Source organism: Balaenoptera acutorostrata, chromosome 15 (genome assembly GCF_949987535.1).
Source record: "Balaenoptera acutorostrata chromosome 15, mBalAcu1.1, whole genome shotgun sequence".
NCBI lineage: Eukaryota > Metazoa > Chordata > Mammalia > Artiodactyla > Balaenopteridae > Balaenoptera > Balaenoptera acutorostrata.
In genome coordinates, this window is record NC_080078.1 from 88,845,436 (window position 1) to 88,867,394 (window position 21,959).

The window sequence follows — 21,959 nt, forward strand, 5'->3', positions numbered from 1 at the left end:
TATGTTCCTACCCCGTGTGTTTTATTTCTACAAATCTGCAAAGTTCGGCAGTTTTGCAAGTCCTCCGAGTGGGCTTTTGTGAGTTTGTTTCGCCGTGGGCTGCCCGGGGTGAGCACTCGCTTGGCTGGCTTCCCCCGGTGGGCGACCCCCCACCCCTCGAAATGACCCCTCCGCAGTTGTGACCCAAGAGTCTCCTCCCTTCAGGGCCCAGCGCCCAGGTTGGTGGGGGTGGGGGGCTGGGTCCTCAGCCAGTGTCCCACTTCCCGCCACTGTCGTGGAGCTCTGGGATTCGGTCAGGGTGGCCGGCGCTGCGGTCAGCATGCATGTGTGTGAACACGTGTATGCACGCAGGTGAGACCCGGCACAGGGTTACTCTTTCCCTAAATGTCCAAATGTGACAGAGCCGTGACCAGGCTGGGCCGTGACCCTGTCTGCTTCATCTCCTGAGGGCCGGCGGATAGCAATCGCGGTTCTTGGAAGACGCAGAAGAGGAGGGATCTGGCTCGTGGCTGCTGTCTGAAGGTGGTTTCCCCGTTCTGGGGCCTCATCACACGGGGCACGTCAGGCGCCTCTGCCTCCCGCTCTGGGGGGGTCTGTGAAGTCCCCGGAGTCCAGGGGTGTGGACGGAATGGGCTGCTTAATTGGATCTGGGTGGGGGTCCCCCAGCACCAGCTTTGGCTGTGAGCTCCGAGCTGGCCCCCAGCCCCGCGCCACCCAGATGGGTACCAGGGAGCCTAGAGGATCCACAGTTGTGGCCGCAGGCACCGGGGGCAGCACAGACGTGTCCTGGGCACAGGAATCCAGGCCCACCAGCCCACCTGCCCACGTGGACCCCAGTCCCTTCCCCAGCCAGCGTCCTCTGCCCCGCAAATGCAGGCCGAAACAAAATGGGGGTCTCTCCCTTCCACTCCCCTGGGAGATGTTTCTGAGACGTGAGCTGGACACCAATCCTTCCTCAAATCCTGACTCTCTATTTGCAAGGAAGCAAGGAACAGACAGGCTCGCGGCCTTACAGATGACACCCGAGCATTAACTGAGCATCTGCCCCACGCACCTGCCCTGCACCAGGCCTGAGAGCCCCACCAGCCAGGCCTGGGGTGCACCCCCTCGGGGGGCGGGACCCCGGACACCTGGCAGAGCCAAGGCTTCTGGATTCCTTTACTCCTGTCTTTGCCCTGGAAGGGGTGTGTCTGTGGTGTGTACACCCACTGAGTTGGGTGGGAACTTATTTAAAATGACATTTAAGAAAAAACAGCTTTAGTGAAATATAAATGACATGCGTGTAATTCACCCATTTGAGGTGAACAGCTTAGTGGGCAGGTTGGGATGTTTCAAAGAGTATACAAAACAGCCCCTCCTTGTTGACAGCGTGCATCAATGTTTAAGTGACACAAACAAGCAGAATTTGAAATGAAAGGCAGAGAAACCCCAAGAACTGGAATCAGATATTAAAGCATCAGAACATCAAACACACCCAGGGAGCTCTGGGCTCTCGAGTCCCGTAGTAATTAAGCATCACGTGTCAGGCTGGTGGGCTGGGGAGCAGGGATGAGGGGGGAGATGCAGCCTGGGGGATGGGCGGGGGAGGGAGATGCAGCCTGGGGGATGGGCGGGGGAGGGAGATGCAGCCTGGGGGATGGGCGGGGGAGGGAGATGCAGCCTGGGGGATGGGCGGGGGGGGGAGATGCAGCCTGGGGGATGGGCGGGGGGAGGGGTGATGCAGCCTGGGGGATGGGCGGGGGAGGGAGATGCAGCCTGGGGGTGGGGGGGAGGGGCACAGGCAGAGAGGGAGCCAGGCCCTCGGAGCCGCAGAGCCTCTGGGAACAAAGATTCAGCTCTCCGCGGGGACCTCTCCGAAGGGGAGACAACTGCCCGAGACAGAAGCCCAGCTGGGAGGCTTTCCAAGCCCACCTCCTCCTGTGGGCCGGGGCCGGGAGGAGGAAGTGAACACCGAGGAGGGACAGGCGGATTCTCAGGGGGGAAGGAGGATCCACATCTCCAGCGCCTCCATCTGGAGCAAAAACCAGTAGCCAGAGGATCCTTTTACGACAAAGGCAGGTCACACACTCCCTCTGAGACGGGCCGCTGAGGTCCAGGCCCCACCCTCCGGCCACACCCGACTCCTGGTCCTCGTCAGACCGGCTCCTTGCAGCTCCACACACGCGCCAGGCCCATTGCTGCCCCAGCACCTTTGCACGGGCAGCTCCACCTTCCCAGACATCCCCACGGCTCCCCCTCAGTCTTGGATCAAACGTCTCCTTCGCCATGAGGCCCAACCTGATGGCCTCGGGGAAATGGCAGCCCACACCCCGCTCTGGCACCCCTGCTCCCCGACCATAACAGTTTCCAAGGTGCCCGACACCTTCCAACCACGGTGTCATCAGTAGCTGTGCCGTCTGTTGCCGGGATGTGAGTGCCCTAAAGGCTGGGATCTCGTTTGCTCCCCTGCAGCAGTGCCTGCATACAGCTGGTGCTCATCAGTGTCCGTAGGACAAAGAGTGGGACCCAGGAGGCAGTGGCTATCGCTGCCCGATGGCCAGGACTCTGGAGAAGCAGCTGCAGGGGGACAGGCCGGCATTGGTGGCTCTCCCAATGGGGCGGCGGCACCGCACACCCCACCGGCCGGCCAGCTGGCCTGAGTCCCGCCCGTGCAGGAGGTAGATGTGGCAGCTCCCCAGGAGGGATACGGCACAGATATCAGATGCCAGTTCCTGAAATGCCACCAGAGGAAGAAGCAAGACTCATTGAAAAGGTGGAAATCACCCAGTGTCCTTCCACAGGGAACCGTGGGGGGGGTCATCGCTACAACAGTTGAAACTACAAGGTACAGGTGTGAATTGACCCAGAAATTAGCCCAGATACAAGTGAGCAAATTGCAGGTTGGGGTGCGGTCTCATCCTGGGGTCGAGCCCCAGGAGAACCAGAAACACCTGGATCCAGGGGCTGGAGCAGCCCCCTCCCCCTCCCCCAGAGATTCCTCCAGCTGAGCAGCCAGGTGAGGCCTGGGGGCGCCTGGGGGGCCATGTTCTCACAGGTTGTGGCCATGTTGCCGCAGCCCCCAGGCAAGGAGACCTTTCACAGGACACCTCCCCTGGGGGTGGGGTGGGGTCTTCTGAGACCCAGGTCCCAGCCCATCCTTCCCATAATTCCCCACCTCCAGTTTGGGGAGGATCCCCCCTCAGGGGGCTGGTGGGACGCTACATGGGTTTGCAGGGCTCTGGGGCATCTGCTGACATCTGGGGCCTCACCCCATCGAATGACGGTGTGCGGGCACACACGTGGGCGTGTGCAAGCGTGACCATGTACACACAGACGCTCGCTCACTTCTAAAGTGCTGTCCCATGAAGTGAGTTCCAAACCTGGTCCTGGAGTTGGGTTTGCACCCGGGCTCTGGCACGTACAAGTGGTTTGACCTTGGGAGAGTTATGGCGAACCCCTGCCTCAGTGTTCTCAGCTGTAAGTGGGGCCCATACGGGGACCCACCTCATAAGGCGAGGTGAGGATGGATCAATTCTGTGCAGAGCCCCGAGGACGCTCCTGGACACAGTGTGCTCGACTGCCATCATCCTGGTCGGTCCAGGACCCTTTGTGTCCCTTGTGGACTGAGGCTTGGGGTCGGTGGTCCCTGAAGGACCAGTCATGCTGGGGGGCACTTTGAGGCACTTCCTCCCCATGCCAGCTCCTGGGGGCACAACGATGAGCTGGAGAGCAATTGCTCTGAATGAGAGTTTGCACTTAGATTTATTTTAATCGGCAGCACATTAGCCGGGCACATGCAATAACTGTTTGATGACTGTTATACGTATAATCCATTTTATTCTCAGCTGGCTGCCACGGTAATTACATTCTGCGGTGTTTAATTCAGAACTCGATCATTTATTCCAAGTCACGTTGGGTTGGGCCATAGGCTGGAGGGAGGTGCCGCTGGAGGAGCCCGGCCTCCACCCTGGCCATGCAGGGAAGAGGCGAGGCCTCCAATGTCCCCCTGGTTCCCGTGGAGGCTCCCAGTGGGCGGCTTGACTCTGGGCCAGGACGGGGGCCGGCGGAGAGTGGTGATGATGAAGTCAACAATTTCCTACTTAATTGAGTAGCTGCATGTGACGTGTGCACACCTCACCCCGCCCTCCACCCCCTCGAGGCAGGGCTGGCCGCTCAGCATGAGTTTAACGGGCCTGGGCGGACCTGTGGGTTCAGTTCTGTTGGTCCTGGGAGTTTGATTTGACCTTTCCGTGCCTTGGTTTCCCCACTTCCGAAACGGGGATGAGACCACGGTATCAATTTCACCGGGGCCCACGAGGACTCGAGTTCCCAGATTATAGTAAATGCAGTAAAAGTGTTTTTTAAATAATTACAATATTCATCGTCCTTGCTGCTCAGGCAGGGACACTGAGGCAGGGAGAGCCGACCAGCCCGGGTTCCCCCGAGAAACGGAGCCCAGAGGGTGCGTATAAACGCACGAATACGAATGTGTTCCGAGGAGCTGGCTCTCGGCCACAGGCCGTGAAGTCCCACGTCCGCCGTCTGCAGGCTGGAGGCCAGAGCCGGTGGTCGAGTTCAGTCTGAGTCGAAGGCCTGAGGACCAGGGGAGCTGACGGTGTGAGCCCCAGTCACACGACGTGGGCGCCCCGTGGCCAGTCGGGTTGACACAGGACATAAGTCGTCACACACACACCCGCCAGGACTCGCTGCTTCTCCCAGGAACTCAGGTATCCCCAGGACGTCTGTCCACTGTGCCAGCCTTTCTCGGGCTTTGGGACCCCACCTCCACCAGAACCGTGTGAGAACCTACTTTTAAAGGCAGAAAGCACTGCCCGCACGTGCGCTGGTTTAGAATCGCTGGGGAGGGTCTTTGCCCCCAGCATTTAAAGAGCACCGCAGGCGGGGGGGGGCTGTCATCAAGTTCAGGCCACCGGTGTTTGCTCTGTCCACCCCCCAGCCCCGCCCACACAACCCCCGAGCATGCAGGCAAGCCCGGAGGCTGTATTGTCAGCACCCCCGGGAGTCACTCACCTCCCCGAGAGCAGTGCCAAGCCCGCCACCATTCATCACGGCTACCCAGGCCATCACCGTGCCTGGAGTCCCTGCTTAGGAGCCTAATTAGTCCCACAGCCTCCGTTTCTCGCCCCAAAGGCCCCATCGTGGGTCTGGTTTGCACCTAATGACTTCGTCCTCACGGCAGGCACCACAAGAACGGCAATTTCCTCGAGTATTTATCTCCCACCTTCGCCAGGAAAGCTCTGAGGGCAGCATGCATAAGCCACCTGCAGGCCTGCAGCACCGGCCAGGACAGGGCTAGCAGGGGGTCAGAACACGGAACACGAGGTCAGGTTTCGGGTGACCACCCTCCAGTCTTAGCAAGGATGGGATGGTTGGAGGAGGGAGGAGCTGCTGAGGGATGAGGAGGGAGGGGAAGGGGGCGTGGGGGCTGGGGGAGGGGTGGGAACAGGGGTGCCGTGCAGGTGGGTGGGGGCCTCCCCAGCCTGGTTCCCCAGGGATGGTCCACGGGGGCCACTTTGTACACAGCCCTTTCTGCTCTCTGTCTGCGTGGCAGGGCAGGAAGTCTTGCTTTGTCTTGAGGAGGAGTGAACTCGGGAAGCTGCCAGACCCATCGTGGGCCTTACGCGTCGCTTGCCTCCAGCGGGGGCTTCACCAAGGCCACGGGGAAGGTCCCATCCACACGCCGACGCCCGGCTTTTCTCTGGAGGGTGAACTGCCTGCTTGCCTTCTCCTTGGGAAGGAAATGCACTGGTTTCTGATGCCCAGAGACAGAGGAGTAAGATGCAGACAATTCCTCCCGTGGAGGAAACTGGGGTTCTCGTCCCAGGAACCCCCAGGTGCGATCGCTTACGCTGAAGGCTTTACAACGAACTTGCGGATAAGCCTGCTGCTTTCTACGGAAGTAACAGAGCTCAAGCTTCCTCCAGGAAAGCCCCGCCCCCCGCCCCCTCCCCCTCTTCCCCCTCCCTCCTCCACGATGCGGTGGTGGGACCAGTCAATGCAGCAGCTGGGCCTTCTCTTCCCGGCCACCTTTGATCTCTGATGACAGAACCTGCCCAGCGCAAGAGCTACTGAATTCAGACCAGAGCTGCGTGGGGGTGGGCTGCCCCAGGGGTCATGTTCCCCGGAGCGGCCTTCCCCGCCGAACTGTTTCTTGGGAAAGGCGCTGAGTGTCTCAATAGGAATCTGGCCCCGTGAGGAGCCTCCCAGGCTCAGGTGACAGGTGACATCCAAGCAGCTCTTCACCAGGTCGCGTCATCTCCAAGCACTGGCTTAACAAGCCTTCTCCCCCTGCAGCGGACACCGCCCTCTGGTTACCGAGGACCACCGTGGGCTCGTCTAACAACCAGGTTGTGACTGAACGTCGTGAAGCTGCAGAATGAAGAAAACTGCCGCCTCTGCGGGCGGAGGTGGGGGCGTGGCGCCTGATCCGCCAGCCTCGGGGAGGGGACAGAGCGCGGCCTGAAAGCCAAGCCCCACTCCTGAGCCCCGCAGCTCAGACCCCGCACACGCCCCCTCAGCTGCCGTCACACCGCAGTCAGATCTTTGTCATTTTCTCTTTAAAAAAAAAAATCTACTGTGATATGATATAAAGGAAAAGAGGGAACATGAAGCCTTAGCAGTCATTTGCCCTTTAGTCTGAATTAGCATCAGCTACTTCCCCAAGGGCAGATTTGGATGATGCAGGAGGAGGCGGGAGGGAGGCAGGGCACACAGAGCCCCAGAGAAAAGGCAGATGGAGAGGGTGCCACCTGCAAGAAACGTCCCCCAAACAGGACCTCGGGACCTCTGAAGAAAAATGTCTTCATTTCACGTCCTAATTTGGGCTGGGCGTGGCTCAGCCTCACGATGCTCCAGAGGTTATAGAGACGGCTAAAGGCCAGACAGCCACACGGGACAGTGTGCCTTAGCGCACTTGGCTCCGTGTCTGTAATATAAACGCTTCCACTCGTTTCCCAGCGAGAGGAACGGGAAGGGCGGCAAGATACCTCACTGGACTAACTCTGAGATTTATTCTCAGCCTACTGATTTCCAGCTCAGAGACTTTGCAAGCAGAGACTTGCGACTCAATACACACATTTTTATTTAATCCAGACTTGGTTTTGTTAACTTTGTTGTGAAACTGCCAAACGTGCAGAAATGGAGAGAGAATGGTGTGGTCATCCCCCACTTCCACCATACGGGCTCACAGACAATCCGGTTTCGTCCACTGTCAACCTGGCGTCTCCACTAAATTATTATTATTTTAACATGATTTGACAAAGTCAAAGACCCCTCATCCATCCATCGGAGGGTGAAGGATGGAGTGAAATGTTGGCATCAGGGTAATTTCCCTGATGGCTCTTATTTTAAAGGCAAAGGAGGGACTTCCCTGATGGCACAGTGGTTAAGAATCCGCCTGCCAATGCAGGGGACACGGGTTCAAGCCCTGGTCCGGGAAGATCCCATATGCCGCAGAGCAACTAAGCCCGTGTGCCACAACTACTGAGCCTACACGCCACAACTACTGAAGCCTGCGCCCCTAGAGCCCGTGCTCCACAACGAAAGAAGCCACCGCAATGAAGAGTAGCCTCCGCCTGCCGCAACTAGAGAAAGCCCGCATGCGGCAACGAAGACCCAACGCAGCCAAATATAAATAAATAAATTTTTTAAAAAAAAGGCAAAGGAGATCTGCAGAGAAGCCGAAGGCCCCCTCCCGGCCCCCCTAAACCTGGATGACAAAGCTGGGAACCCACTGCCGACAAGGCGGGAAGGAAGCGGACTCCAGCTGCTTGGGAATGTTCAGACTAGGAAGATGCCAGGTGGAGCTTCTGGAATATTTTGAAAGAAGCATCGCTAGGGCCCTAGAACTATGTTTTCTCAAAAACTTGTTTTTTGTAAGTAGCTGACTGTGTAGGCAAATCAGTCTGAGACAGCGACATGCTGTCACAAAGCTAATCATTAGCTGTCTCGGGAAGGAGCAAATTATCTTCACTCGGCTCCCATCAGACCGAGGCATCCCAGGAACTAATGTCTTCATTACCCAGCCTTGAAATTTACAGAGAAGACGGGAATCTATTCACGCGTGGTACCGTCATCATTCTCCAACTGATTACAGAAAATGAGAGCTTGGGCTTTCTCTCAATGCTTTGCTGCCCTTTCTCCATCCTCACACATGAAGGATTCGGCAGTCAAGTGGATCTGGAACCAGAGAGTGATGTCTGAAGGGCCCGTGGAGAGCTTGGCCTGTCCATTTTTGCTCAAGCACCCACAGTCATGACGCTCGAGTGCAGGAGATGGAAACGCAAGTCAAACCAGCTTGAGAAAAAGCGGGGGTGGGCAGGGCAAGCTTCAGGTACGGCAGGATCAAGGGTTAGAGCAATGTCATCAGGGCTCTGGGCCTCTTTCCATCCCCAGCTCTGCTGGAACCAGCCTAGCAAGCAGTGACAGGGGCCTGCCCTTCCCAACAAGCGGGAACGATTCTGGGCATCCACCTAGTGTCCCTGGGGCAGTGGGAATGGCGACTCTGATTCCCAGGCGTGGGGAGGAGAGGACCAGCCCCCACATAAGGCCATGCAGGGTGGGCTCTCAGGAACAGAGACCCCTGGGGTCCAGCAGGGGGGCCGGCCTGGGGCCGGGGGCACTGTGGGTCTGGACAAGCAAAACCAACAGATGTCCCCTCCTGAGTCAGTGCCAGCTGTCACCAGCAAAGCAGTGCTGTTTGGCCTGTTGGAAGACTAACAAAGGAGCAACAGATTTCCCGTCCAGAGGACGAGCCTCTTCAACCAAAATGGCATTTGAAAAAAAGATTATAGAAACCAGACTCTGAGATTCAAGGGCTGGGATGGTTGCCGACTGCAAGATTATTCACTCGGCGGCTTCCAGCAGCCTCGGCCCTTTTTAAAGGAAAAATAGAATAACATGTCATCTCTCTTAGCCATCAAGACCATGATATACGGGTGTGTGTTTAATATACGATCTACGGCTGTGTGTGTGTGTGTGTGTGTGTGTGTGTGTGTAGGGGGAGGGGAGGGAGGGAGCAGATTCAAGGAGACGGTGCATGGAAAGAACAATGCAGGCAGCAGATCCCAGCTCCGATGACGGCCACGAGGCAGCGTATTTGCACAGGCGAGCACGCGTGTATTTATGGACCCGACAGAGGGTGTGATTTCAGCAGGTTGCGTTGGTTCTGCATGCATAATCTGATTATATTTTAATTGCTCATTTACACTAGAACACATTTCCCTCAAACATGTTAATGCTCTTTTTTCCCCCAATGATGATATTTTTAAAAACCAGATTGCAGCGCGGTACTGCCCCGCTGAAAGAGATTTCCGAGGGGAGAACAAGCAGCCCTCCGTGCGCGGGCATTGCGCTCCCCCAGAATTACACACGTGGGGGACAGACTGTGTGTCTGCAGAGCCTTCAGCCCTGCCCCAGGAAAGGGCTGTCCCAGGACTGGGCCCCAGAGGAGGTCCGCCCTCGCCCTCGCTGGCTGGGTTGTGCTCCGAGTGCCCACAGGGACGCCCGCGAGCAGAGTGACGGTGTATCACTGCTGCCCCTGGAGAAGGGGGGTCCGTGCACACCCTGTGTTCACCCACTGAGAGATTGCAGCCCCCCAGGCTGTGGTTCTTGGTTACGGCAGCCCTGGACCCTGACGGGGCCCAAAGAGGGACTCCTCAGCCACCCACGATCAGCAGGTCCGGAGGAAGCCCCTCTGAGCCCCCTGGGCCGGGTGCTGGCCAGCTCTGCCCTCCACACCCCTCCGCTGGTGGGTGTATCTGGGAAGTATCTGCATTTCGGTCTATCTCAGCCCAGGGGCCCTTCAAGTCTTCCACCTCTTCAGAGGTTTGATTCATTTCAACAAAACAGCATCACCTCACCATCCTACTGTCACCCCAACGTCCAGGGTGCGCCTCGCCCGCCCTGAGCAAGGCTGCCTGGCAGTCTCTGAAGGGCTGCCGTCTAAGCTCCAGTTTCAGAAGCAGACCCCGTGCAAGCGGGGCACCCCGATCCCACAGGGAGCCCAGAGTGTCTTTTACAGCTCAGAGCGTATCCTGTCTCAAGGGCCAAGGCACCAGTGGGTCATGGGATGAAATCTGCCCCGGGGAGTGAAAACCCGAGACACTTCTGGCTGGTGCTCTGGGCTTGGGGCACCTCCAGGGACAGAACTTTGAAGGTCTCAGCCGAAATTCTAAAGTTCTGGCCCTGGTCCCCGAACTGTGAGTTTGTAATGAGACCTGGCAAAGGGGCCTTTGCAGATGTGGTTATGGGAGAGAGCTCATCCTGGATTATGGGTGGGCCTGTCCCGTCCTGGGTCCTTGAGAGCTGAGAACTTGCCCGGACGCAGAGGGATGGAAGCACGAGAGGTTTGCAAAGTGCTGCGCTGGCTTAGCGTGGAAGCCTCAGGGGCCGGGCAGCACCACTGAGAGCCAGCAGGACGGGACCTCCATCTGACAGCCACAAGGACCAGGGTGAGCCAAAGCGATTCTCCCCAGAGCCCCCATCAAGGGCCCAGCAGGTGACACCTTGGCCAGCCCACTGCACTCCTGACCCAAGAGCCGAGGCGGAACAGCTAGCCGCCGGGGGCCACGGTGTGTGGTCCCTGCAAGGAGCCCTCACCACAGCTGCCCCTGCCCAGCCTCTGCTGCTGGATCAGATCCCCCTGAGAGGAGACCGGGCCCTGTCCCCCCCACCCCAGACCTCCAGGCCTCCTCATCCCATAGGTGACTAAATGATGGAGGCATCTGGTGAGTTCACAGATGACCCTCTCAGGTCACTTTGGGGGCAAGTGGCCAAGACCCAAGTCTAACCAGCTGGAGGGCACAAAGGGCTCATTGTTCCAAAACGCCTGCAGGAACAGCCGGGGCTGGTCCGGGGCCTCAGACCACGTCCTCGGGAGCTGCAGGCTCCACTTCACTCCAGAAATGGTGTGAGGGAGGCTGGGTTCCCAGGGAGGCGGGAGTCCAGCACCAGTCAGTGGCGCTGGCATCTCTCCCGTAGCTTCTGTCTTGGGTTCCCGCCACCGTGAGCACTGGGCCAGGCAGTGGAAGCCAGAGGAGGACCCAGGCCTGACAGGAGGGGCGCCCCCTGTCCGCACACCTGCTGGCCAGAACTTATTCCCATGACACACCCACCTGCAGGGGGGAGGGGAGAAGGGATGCTTGGCCCCGCCCTGCCTCGTCATCCCTCAAGAGAGTCCCAAACTTGCCATGGGGACTGCACCCCGGAATCCACAGGCCGCCAGGCCTGCTGCTGGCGCCTCTGTGGGACCCCCTCCTCCCTCCAGGGCTCCCGTGGAGCAGGGGCCGCCCCCGGCAAGTGGGTCACCTGCTCTCAGCCCTTATAGCACGTGCTCGTTTCCGAGGGTGCCCCTTGAATGGGCCATCGAAGCTCCACGGCAGGAATGACTAAGGGTTCATGGCTCAGGTTTTATTTCGGAACTCATATGAAGTCATTAGGAAATGGGAGACATGTCTTTCTATTTAAATATTTCTAGGCAACTAGAACTCCTGATTATAGACAAAGGGCACAGGCTTCGGATCCCTGGAGGATGAGCTGGAACCGTCAGGAGTCGTGTTTATGCAAATGCCACCCCCCCTCCAGGAGAAGAGAATGTCAAAGGCAGAGGAAAGGCATGCGGACACACAGCTGCCCCTCCCGCCTCAACCAGAGGGACCGCCTGGCAAAGCCCCCGGAGGAAGGCCAGAGGCACAAGGGTGTGCGGCGGGGTCCCAGCAGCTGCCAGGAGACTCGTATTAGCTGAATGTGACTCTTTCAGCTTAAGTCTCAAGTGCATTCACAAGCACCTCTGGGAAATTTAACCAGAAATTGATAAATTTATAAGAGGCATAAACTCTCAGCTTCCCCGGGTGAGAGCTGACAAAATACTGCTTTTCTTTGCAAATTGAACAGATGGAATTGTTTGTCCTTCTGCATTGGATGTGCTGTCGTCTTTTGCCCAAGAGCAAATCTCAAAAAGAAAATGCCTTTCCTGGGCCAGTAATTAGGGACCCTCCTTGCAGCCTGACCTAGGTGTGGAGGGGGAGGGGAATGAGGGGGGAAGGTGGTGGCCTCACGTGGGGGGGATTATTCCATCAGTTTCAAACCTGGTCCACAGAAGTCAGGGTGCAACTTCAAAGAAAATTCTAAAAAGCATCCTTTGTGTTGATCAGCCTGAAATGAATGCCACGGCAAAGCCTTCCCAACAGTAATTTTTAGGAAACTGGGCTGCATCAAACCATGTTTTGGAGATCGGATTTTCTCTTTTTCCTTAGAAGATGATCTAACATGCCTTGTTTCCTCCAAAACATCATTTTCCCCGACATGTCTCTCTGCTGAAGTCTTCAGTGCCCCAGGCGGAGTCCACGGTTGCCAGGCCCCACCAAGCCCTTCTCTGCTGGGAGTATCAGTGGCTGGCGCTCTTACAAGTGGTTCTGCTCCATAAATCTGGAAAAGTGCACAGCGAGATGGTTTAGATTACTTAGGAGAAGGGGCCGTGCTTTGGTGGTGGGGGGCAGTGAAATGACAATTGTGACAGTGAGGTCCCCATGGCCTGACTTCTGTCCCCCCGCCCCTGGCCATCTCCCTGCCTGCTTCAGAGGGTGGAGCCCCAGAGGGACCAGCCCTGACCTGCTGCCGACACGGACAGGCCAGCTCCTCGCCGACACGGAGCGCTTGGAGTGGCAGGGGCAGGGCAGCAGGGCCCCAGGCTCTCCCGCGCAGTGTTCAGGGGGTCAAGGGTGTGATCCGGTCACCGAAGGACACAGCGGACTAGCCCCGCCCTCCCCGAGCACCCCACCGAAGATTTCTCTAAAGGGTCTCAGCTGTTCGAGAAGCACTCGTGCCTGGGGAAATCGCTAGAGAAAGGGAAAACAGCTTGGAGTCGGAAGGTTCCGGCTGCCGGGCCGTCCGGGCTCCCCGGTTCACAGAAGGATTCAAAGTGGCCGGGGACCCCAGACAAGGGCCTGCCGCCCACACGGTACAGCAAAGCCTTCCAGGTGACATTTCCTGTGTGGTTTCAAGCAAATGCCTTGTCATAATATTTGTGCTACGTTGCCTTTTATGATTTTTTAAGCTCCTAGGCTGGCTGGAAGAGAAATCTTTGAAAAGAAGGTCAGCTTAGCGGAAAGGTCAGGGGTGTGAAAACCAAACAGTGAGCTTACGCAGCCCAGCCAGAGCACGTTTCCACTGGGGACATCCTGAGCGGCGACAGGTACCGCCTGGCAAAGGGACAGGTCCCAGTGGCCGCGGGCTGCTGCCTTCCCCTTGGGGGGCTCCCGAGAGAGGCGCCGGACGGCACCGTCCATGGTGAGAGCCCGGCGTCCCCCTGGCTGCAGGGACGAGCCTCCATGGGCCCGACACAGTCTGCCACATCACTCCGGTGACACGGACACTCAGCTCCCAATCCCAGGACCTGCTCGCTGAACTGGTGGCCTGTCTTCCAGAGAGCAAACCTGGGCTAATTTGGTGGATTGAAAACAACCTTTGTTGCCCTGGGCACGTCACTCTCACCCTCTGAAGTCCCCACACGATCCGCACAAGGGCGTTCACTCCACAGGTGGCCACTGAGTGCCTGCTCTTTGCAGGGCTGACGGCATCCGGAACAGCTGGGCCCCCAGGAGCATGCATTCACCTGTATGCCCATTTCACAGACGACTAAATCGAGGCACAGAGAAGCTAACACACTTGCCCAAATATTGAGTAGCAGGTTGAAACCACTTGTGTCGCCTCAGAGCTCACTGTGCTGACCTCCAGCAAAGGGACGTTTGTGTTTCCTGTGGAGGCTACATTTTTAAGCACGGATTTTATGTGCTAAGACTCCGTGGTGATAACATCAGGGTTCAGTGGAGCAGGCAAGCCCAGAGCCAGTTGCGAACAGAAAAGTAAGTACTGAGCCTGAACTGCTCCCTTGGCTGTGCCTGGGGTCTGGGCAGGGCTCCTTGGCCTCGCCCCCTTTCCTCAGCACCTCTCTCCCTCCACCCACTGCAGTTTCTGATTCCCAGCCCAGCAGGTGCAGCCAGCCAGGTCCACGGCTGGGCCCTGAGCGTGACATCTGATGACCACGTCTAGGTGGTGATGACAGTCCTGGACCGTACCACCTGCACCCACAGTGACACAAGGCCACCCACAGGGTGCCAGGTGCAGGAGCCCAGCCTGCTCGGGGACCAGTGCTGCTTTGTTCTCTGCTTTCTGCTCCCCTCATTCAGCTCCCCCCCGCCCCCCCCCCACCACTTAGTTGTGCCAGAGCTCCCCTGGGCACCCAGCTTCTGGCACCCCGTGGGCACCCCAGGAAGGAGCGGCAGCCCAGCCACCCCAGCAGGAAGCCTCCTCCTTGGGACCCCCACCCCCTCACCTCCTCTCCCCCACCGAGCGAGGTGGAGGCGACCCGGGGGGCAGTTCCCTTGGGGAGGCGGGGCATAAGAAGCTGGGAAGACCTGGGGCAGGAGGGCGAGCTGCCTGAGGAGGGTGCCTGGAAAGAGCCAATACTCCCTGCGCACCCCGCTGGAATCCCAGTTCCCTGGGGCGCTCCCCCCAGCCCGGATGGCCCCTGCGAGGGCGCGGGGGCGACCAGCCAGCCCTGCCCCCTTGCGGGGCGGAGACAGTGGCTGGGGCCGCCTCCTCTCCCCTCCAGCGCCCCCCACGGCTGGGCGCGCCAGTCGCCGCCGGCTCAGGGGAGGCGCGGAGCCCGGGAGGGTGCTGGCGCGGCTGGTGGTGCGCGGAGCGGGGTGCGCGGGGAGCGCGAGCGAGGAGAGAGCGCTCCGGACAGCCAGGCGTGCGCTCCGCTCGGCGCCACAGGCTCGCCCCGCGCAGCCCGAGCCCCAGCCAGCCAGGCGCTCTCCGCTGGAGCCGGCGCTGCCGCCCCGGGGCCCGAGGAACCGTGGGGTCTGGTATTCGGAGGAAGCCGGGAAAGCGCGCATCCCCCGGTGAGTGCAAGCCCCGAGCGCTCTAGGCTGGCACGGACCGGGTCGGCGCTTCCCGGCTGGACGGCGCGCCCCCTCTGCCTTTCACGCCCACCCCTCGGGGGCTCCCTCTACTCTGTCCCTGCCTGAGACGCGCCCACTCTCGCCCCGGCTTCCAGCCGCGGACCCCGGGGAGCGCGGCACCCCGCCCCGCGCGCGGGACATGGACCTCAACAGCTCGGCGCCCGGCCCCCGGGTCTCCCAGGCTGGCGACCCCTTCTTGCTACCGCCGTCGGGGCTGGAGGCGGCGCTCCTGGCCCTGGACTTCGGCAACGGCTCGGGCAACCTGTCAGAGCCCGTCCCAGCGGTGCCCAGCAGCGACCTGGACGTGAACACGGACATTTACTCCAAGGTGCTGGTGACCATCGTGTACCTGGCGCTCTTTGTGGTGGGCACGGTGGGCAACTCTGTGACGGCGTTCACGCTGGCGCGCAAGAAGTCCTTGCAGAACCTGCAGAGCACCGTGCACTACCACCTGGGCAGCCTGGCGCTGTCTGACCTGCTCATCCTCCTGCTGGCCATGCCCGTGGAGCTGTACAACTTCATCTGGGTGCACCACCCCTGGGCCTTCGGCGATGCCGTGTGCCGCGGCTACTACTTCCTGCGCGACACCTGCACCTATGCCACAGCCCTCAACGTGGCCAGCCTGAGTGTGGAACGCTACCTGGCCATCTGCCACCCCTTCAAGGCCAAGACCCTCATGTCCCGCAGCCGCACCAAGAAGTTCATCAGCGCGATCTGGCTGGCCTCTGGCCTGCTGGCCGTGCCCATGCTCTTCACCATGGGCCAGCAGAACCGCAGCGCCGACGGCCAGCACCCCGGTGGCCTGGTGTGCACGCCCATCGTGGGCACCGCCAAGGTCAAGGTCGTCATCCAGGTGAGCAGCCTCTTCAGGGGAGCAGGAGTCGGAGGGCACCAGGCCAGGGTCTCCCCTGGGGGCAAGGGTCCAAGGCACACTCTCAGGGAAGCCTCAGCGCGTTGCTTTCCCTCACCCCAACAGTAGTTTCTGGTCTGTGTACCCTCTGGGTACAGGAAGTTGGAGAAATGTCCCAAAGGAAATTTACTCCTGGGAAGCTGGGAAGGGGTGGGGGGTGGGGCAGGAGGGGTGGGGCTTGAGAGCAGCCTGACCCCCACTTCTTCCCACCTTTCGCTCCAGGGCTGCCAGGTCTCAGCCCCCCTTATCTCATCCCCTCCTTCCATCAAAGGGGGCTGGAACCCTAGATCAGTGACCTCTCTAGGGGAGGGGCGTCCGTGGATGGGCCTCAGCTGTCTCCAGATCCCCTGAGATGTAAGGTAAACTTGTGTGTGCTGGTGCCGGCCTCTTTCTGGGGAGAGTCCCTTCCATCAGTTTCTCAAAAGGCCCTGTGGTCCGTCTCCTCTGTAGCAGAACCGCCCCCGCCCGGACTGCTCCCCCTGTGCCTCCTGGCCTGATGCTGTCTTGGGCCAGTTCCTTAATTTAGCCTCAGTTTTCCCATCTGTGAAATGGGGCAATCACAGGCCCCACCTCTGAAGGTAGAAATTCAAGGGAGAAGGTGTGGGAAGTGCTTGTTTGGCTCCTGGCATGTAGAAGCTCTCGGAAGCACTCTTACTGGTGGTGGTGGTGTCGACGCTGTTTCTACCGGAAAATCCTAAGGTACTGGGCGTGGTGGCAGGCGGGGGGCCCATGTAAGGTGGATAACACTGGAGCCGGGTGACCAATGGTCCTCTGAGGGTCTGGGCGAAGTGTGTGGGAACCCAGGGGGCAGCCGTCCCCGGGGAATTGGCTTGGACGAGGCGGCCTGGCCAGGAAGGGGGATTCTGGCCCTGGGGAGAGGCTTCTCAGGCAGGGACATTCCAAGCAGGGCCCTGAAGTGGGAGGAGGGCGTCCATGGGAGCAAGTCCTGGCAGGGACACCGCTTCCAGCGGCATCGTGGCCTGAGAACGTGGGTAGCCATGAAGGGGCGGGGACATCCTCCATCTCAGGGTGGGCTGGGAAAGGAGGATCTGGGCTGAGCGGGGGTCGGGGGGGCTCTGGGCTGTCCCGTCTGGCTGTCGTTTCATGCCTGAGCCATCCGCAGCTTCCCAGCGGAATTGATGCCGTTGCCTCTGAGTGTGGCGGGTGTGCCAGGGTAGGCGAGCTGGCGTGCTGGGGGGCAGGAGGTGTCGTCTGCACGTCCGTCCCTGGGCTGCGGCTGACCCTCCACAGGCCACCACCGAGGTGGACCCGGCGGGCAGAATGAAGCTTCAGGCCCCCCCTCGCCTGTGCTGGAAACGCGTGGCCCCGGCAGCCGCGTGTGGCGGGGAGATGAGTCAGAGGCGCTGCGTCTCCTGTGCCGGAAACAGTGGCAAGCAGGGCGTATGCAGTGAACAGAGTGGGAATGACCTTCCGGCTTCCTGTGAGGTCTCGATGGGCTGTGCCCAGGGTTGGGGGGTCGGGGGACAGCAGCCATGACACCTGCCTATGAAGGTTGGACGTGTCAGGCTCAGGTCAGCGGCTCGGGGTCAGCAGTGCCCACTGCCCGCCAAGGGGCTGCTCCCCTCAGACCCCTGCCCGCTCTGACCCCTGTGGCTCAGCCAGGAGCAGCCGGGGTTTGGATCATCCGGAAAAAACAACGACAGCAGAGGGAGCACGGCCTCCCCCTTAAAGCGTCCTCACTCCCTCTTGGTCGTGGAACCAGACACCTCAGTGACATGGCATCGCCTCCCAGAGGGCCACTCCCAGGAATCCTTTTGGTCGGAGGCTGTGGTGCTGACGTGGCCCGGGGCCTGTCCTGCTCATTCATCCGCTAGGCAGGTGTCTGTCGAGCACGCGCTGCGGAAGGACCCGCTCTTGCGCCCGCAGCTGTGGCGCTGCCGAGAGTTTACTCAATACTTGCTGGCTTCCTGGCGCCCTCGGAGATCAGAGTTTCCATTTTTTTTTAAAGGCCTTGGCCATGCGCTTGGGAGAGACCGACGGGCCGGTTGTAAAAGGTGCCCTTCCCTCTGACGCTGACCGCTCCCGCGTGGCTTCTTGGGCTCCTGCGTGCGGGCTGCTTCCTGTGCCTGAGAGAACATTCCTCACGGGGGAGCTCGGCCCTGCCTTGCTCCCCACCACGTCCCTTCTGCACCGCCATCCGCCATCCCAGGAGAGGTTTCCCCAGGGGATTTTACGTTCCCCACACGGGCTTCTGGGGCACCTGGCAGCTCTGGGTCAACGTCCACAGTTTTTAAACCGTGACATCTGTCCAAAGAGGGGCTGGGTGCCTGCCTCCGTGCGTCTGCCTCTCATGGACCACATTTGGACATTGGCCAATCAAAATGACCCTTCTTTCCAAAACGGGGGCCCCTCCCAGCCCAAGTGTCTCCCACAAGGCCTGCCAGCCCTCCACACCTGTGAGATTCCATCCTGGACACTTGCAAACAGAATTCGTGTTTAGAAACAAGGTGGTTTAGTGATTAGATTTCTGAGCCACTTTGAATTGTCATTGCTGGACGCAGCTGGGCATTTTCTGGGCGTGTAGCCGGGGGCTGGGGGTGGACGGGGCGAGAGGAGCTTACAGTGAGGTCAGGGCCTCGCAGACCAGCAAAGGCCCCAGACCCTGGGCCCCAGGTCAACGGGGGGAGTCTGGGAGGAGAGGCCGCAGGGCCTGCCGCGTTGCCCTAGGATGGTCCGGCCCCTCCCTGGACCCCAGAGGGAACTGGATTCAATCCTCCTAAACAGACTGCTGGCCCCAGGGAAGCCTTCAGGAGTGGAGGACAGCACATGCCAGGGGTCGTGGGGTCTCCCTGTTGGGAAGTGCTGTCCCTGCTCACTCAGGCATCTCCCAGGGCAGGCAGCCGTCCCCACACAGGCGGGCTGGCCCTGGTCGTGTCTGGTCCACTGCGTTTCAGGCCTGGCCTCGTGCTCTGACCTCAGCGTGATGAGGTGCTGCCATCACAGGCTCTGTGTCGCAGCTGTGGGTCTGGTGGGGTCCGTGTCCATCCGCCCTGTGAGCGTGTACTGGGCACTGACTGGGCAGGTGGCCGGGAGGGCAGCGAGCCGAGGAGGCCGTAGTGGCAGAGACCTGGGGGCTGAGCGTGTGCTTGACTGTGGTCGCTCACGCCCTCCTGTCCCCGTCACTGGCTGTCTCCAGAGCTCAGTTACTAGAAGGGGATCCTTTCCCTCCAAAGTACAGAGTCATCTGTGCCTCTCGGGGGGCAGGATCTGGGGGGCCACACCTGCAGTGGGTGGGCAAGGGAGCTCAGGGTTCAGACCTCGGGCTACAGCCAGAGACGCCCCAGGAGTAGGGTCACCTCCAGCCCTCGATGCTGATGGGCACCTGCAGGCAGAGCGCCCAGCGCCCCGTCCAGGACTCATGTTTGATACTGCCCGGTGGAGATCAGCGCCCCTGGTGGTTAGCGCCCCGTGATGGTGAGTGCACAGTGGAGATCAGCGCCCCTGGTGGTTCGTACCCAGTGGCGGTTAGTGGCCAGTGGTGGTGAGTGCCCAGTGGTGGTGAGTGCCCCGTGGTGGTGAGTGCCCAGTGGTGGCCTTGTGCAGTCACTAGCAAGCGTCCCTGGGGCAGCGTTATCCCCCCGCTGCGTAAATCCAGTCCTCGTGACGCTCAGCCGGGGGGTAGGTGTCCTCCCCCTGGGAGCACAGTGCCCTGCCAGGGCGGACCGACACAGCACCTCTAGGAGGCTCCCAGGTCAGAGCAGCCCCTTTGCAGTGGCCGTGCCCCGGGAAGGGTGAATTAGTGACCACAGGGCATCTGCACCCTCGTTAGAGAGGCCCCCACCCCCACCCAGCGAGGCCGCCCTAAGGCAGCCTCTCCTGGCATCGCAGGCAGGAGCCCGTCAGGCCTGCGTCGGCGCGGCTGAGGGCTCTTGGTCATCGCTTCGTTATTGCCGTTTTCCAGGCCCCGCGGCCCTGGCAGCAGCTGCACAGCTGGGGGCCACCCCGGGAGCGCCCGGCCTCATCATCTGCCTTCACATTCAGTGCCGCCGGCAGCAGTGCTCCTCGCTGGGCTTGGGCCCGGCTGCAGAAGGGGGGCTGGCCCTGGGCGGGGCTCGTGCAGGGGGAGCTCGTGTCCATGGGCACATCGACCCCGGCGGTGTCCTGAGCGCCAAGGCCGTTAAAGTCTGACGTGATTCCGCGGAGGCAGAGGCAGCCGAGACCCGTCTCCACAAAGTGGAAGAAAATTGGTTCCAATAAAATCAGGGCATCGATCATTTTCTCTGTTTCTGTCCTGTGCCACCAGCTGCGCCCGGTGACCTCCTCCCCCATCCAGCCACCTGTTTGCGCCCCGTTCATTGATCCTCCGTTGCTTCCCCTGTAGCCGACTCGGCCTCAGTGACGCTGACACTCAGGGCTGAAGCTTGGCGAGTCACAGGGCCCCCCGAGAGTAACGTTATGTTGGGGAAACGGGCAGACGCCAGAGTGAGCGCCCCCAAGACTGGGGCCATCGTGGGCCTCCTGCTGTATATGCACTGAGGACACAGCACCCCTGCCCAGAAAGCGGACCCTCCACGCACCCCTTTGTCCCCGAAATTGAGGGATGTTCTAAAAGCAGCTGCCCTGTGCTCACAATGGCCCAGGTCATGAAAGTCCAAGACAGGCCGAGGGGCTGTTCTGTATTAAAGGGGGTTAAAGACACAGCCCCTGAGCGCAAGGCATGGCTTCCCATCAGACCCTGGTCCAGAAAGGATGTTGTTGAGACAGTGGCTGAATGAGGTCCGTGGTTCGCTCGTGGTGTTGTACTGATGTGCAGCGGGACTTCTCGATTTGGCAATCCTGCTGTGCTTCTGCACGAGGACAGAGTCTGTCCTGAGGCTCCGCGGGCAGTGAGTAGGGCAGGGACCCCCGTGAGCAGCCGTCCCCGGGGACGCCCTCAAGCTTAGGGCCACAGCCCGTCCCCCGCGTCTGGGGTCTCAGCTGCAGGAGGACCGGGGCTCTGGCCGTGAGCTTTGGTGCCAGCACAGGACGCTCTCCTACGGGCACCAGCAGGGCAGTGAGGCCGGGCCGGGTGGTGCTGGAACCCTCCGTCCTCTCCAGCAGGGAGAGCCAAACTTCCCGTCGGGTTATCGAGTGTCCGTGTTTCGAGGGGAGAGGAATCGCAAGGCTTTTGCTCTTTTTTTCTGTTATAGTGAAATATGCATAACAAAGTTTTACCGCCCATCTCCAGAACTCTCCCATTGTTCCCCAGGGAGACTGTGTCCCCACTGGACACCAGCTGCCCCTCCCCTCCCAGCCCTGACTGTCCGTCTAGGGTTTGGCTGCTCCAGGCCCTCGTCAGACGGGATTTCAAGCCTTTCTTTGGTCTCTAAGATGCAGTGGTCAGGAGTGCACGCACCGTGCTGGGGGAACGGAAGCCAGCCTCAAAAGGCCCCCGACTGTACGACCCCAATCACGTGACCTGGGCACAGGCTGGGGGGGGTGGGGGGGTGGGGTCGGCAGTGGGTGGTGAATGTTGTGCGTCTTGCCCGTGCTGCCGGCGCACGTATCAAATCTCATGGAACTTAGATAGAGGAGTGGTTTTGGTGAATGTACACCGTGTGTCCATGAGTGAGTCGGAGAGGAAAGATCAGAGTCCGAGGCCTCGTCCTGCGAAGGCTGTTTGGGTGCCGGGTCCTCCCCCGGGGGTGGGGTGCCTTTGGGCAGGAAAGAACCAAAGGGTCCTAGGAACGTTCCTGGGGCGCTCGAAGGCCCCAGGCAGCCGCTCGCCCCGCGCCCGCTCCATCACCGCCAGGAAGCGGGCAAGTGCTCAGCACCTGGGGGTGGGGGGGAGCGGTGGTGCCAAGCTGTGGCGGCTGCCTGGTCCCCAAGACCCCTGCTCCGACCCGGCAACACCCTGGCATCGGACCTGGCCCCTGCCGTCCCCGGTGGAAGCCTGGCCCCGAGAGGAAGGGGAAACTGAGGCCCAGAGAGGGTGGGGGCATCCAAGCCAGGCCCAGCACCGGCCCCGTCCTGCTGTTCCCGCAAGGGGCCCAGGTGGAGCCTGGATCCTGCTGCGATCCCTGCCCCCTGTGGGGACTTCACACACGTGCCCCTGTGGGGGCAGCTTCTTCCCCCGGGGCTGGTGC

General features: G+C 60.4%; 1 protein-coding gene across 1 annotated transcript in view; it reads left to right on the forward strand.

Moving 5' to 3' along the window:
- The first annotated feature begins 15,102 nt into the window (after window positions 1–15,102).
- NTSR1 (neurotensin receptor 1) overlaps window positions 15,103–21,959 on the forward strand; it is a 46,998-nt gene continuing 40,141 nt past the window's right edge. The window contains exon 1 of the mRNA XM_007185209.1: window positions 15,103–15,816. Within this exon, the coding sequence (XP_007185271.1) occupies window positions 15,103–15,816 (714 nt within the window). The remainder of the gene's footprint in view (window positions 15,817–21,959) is intronic.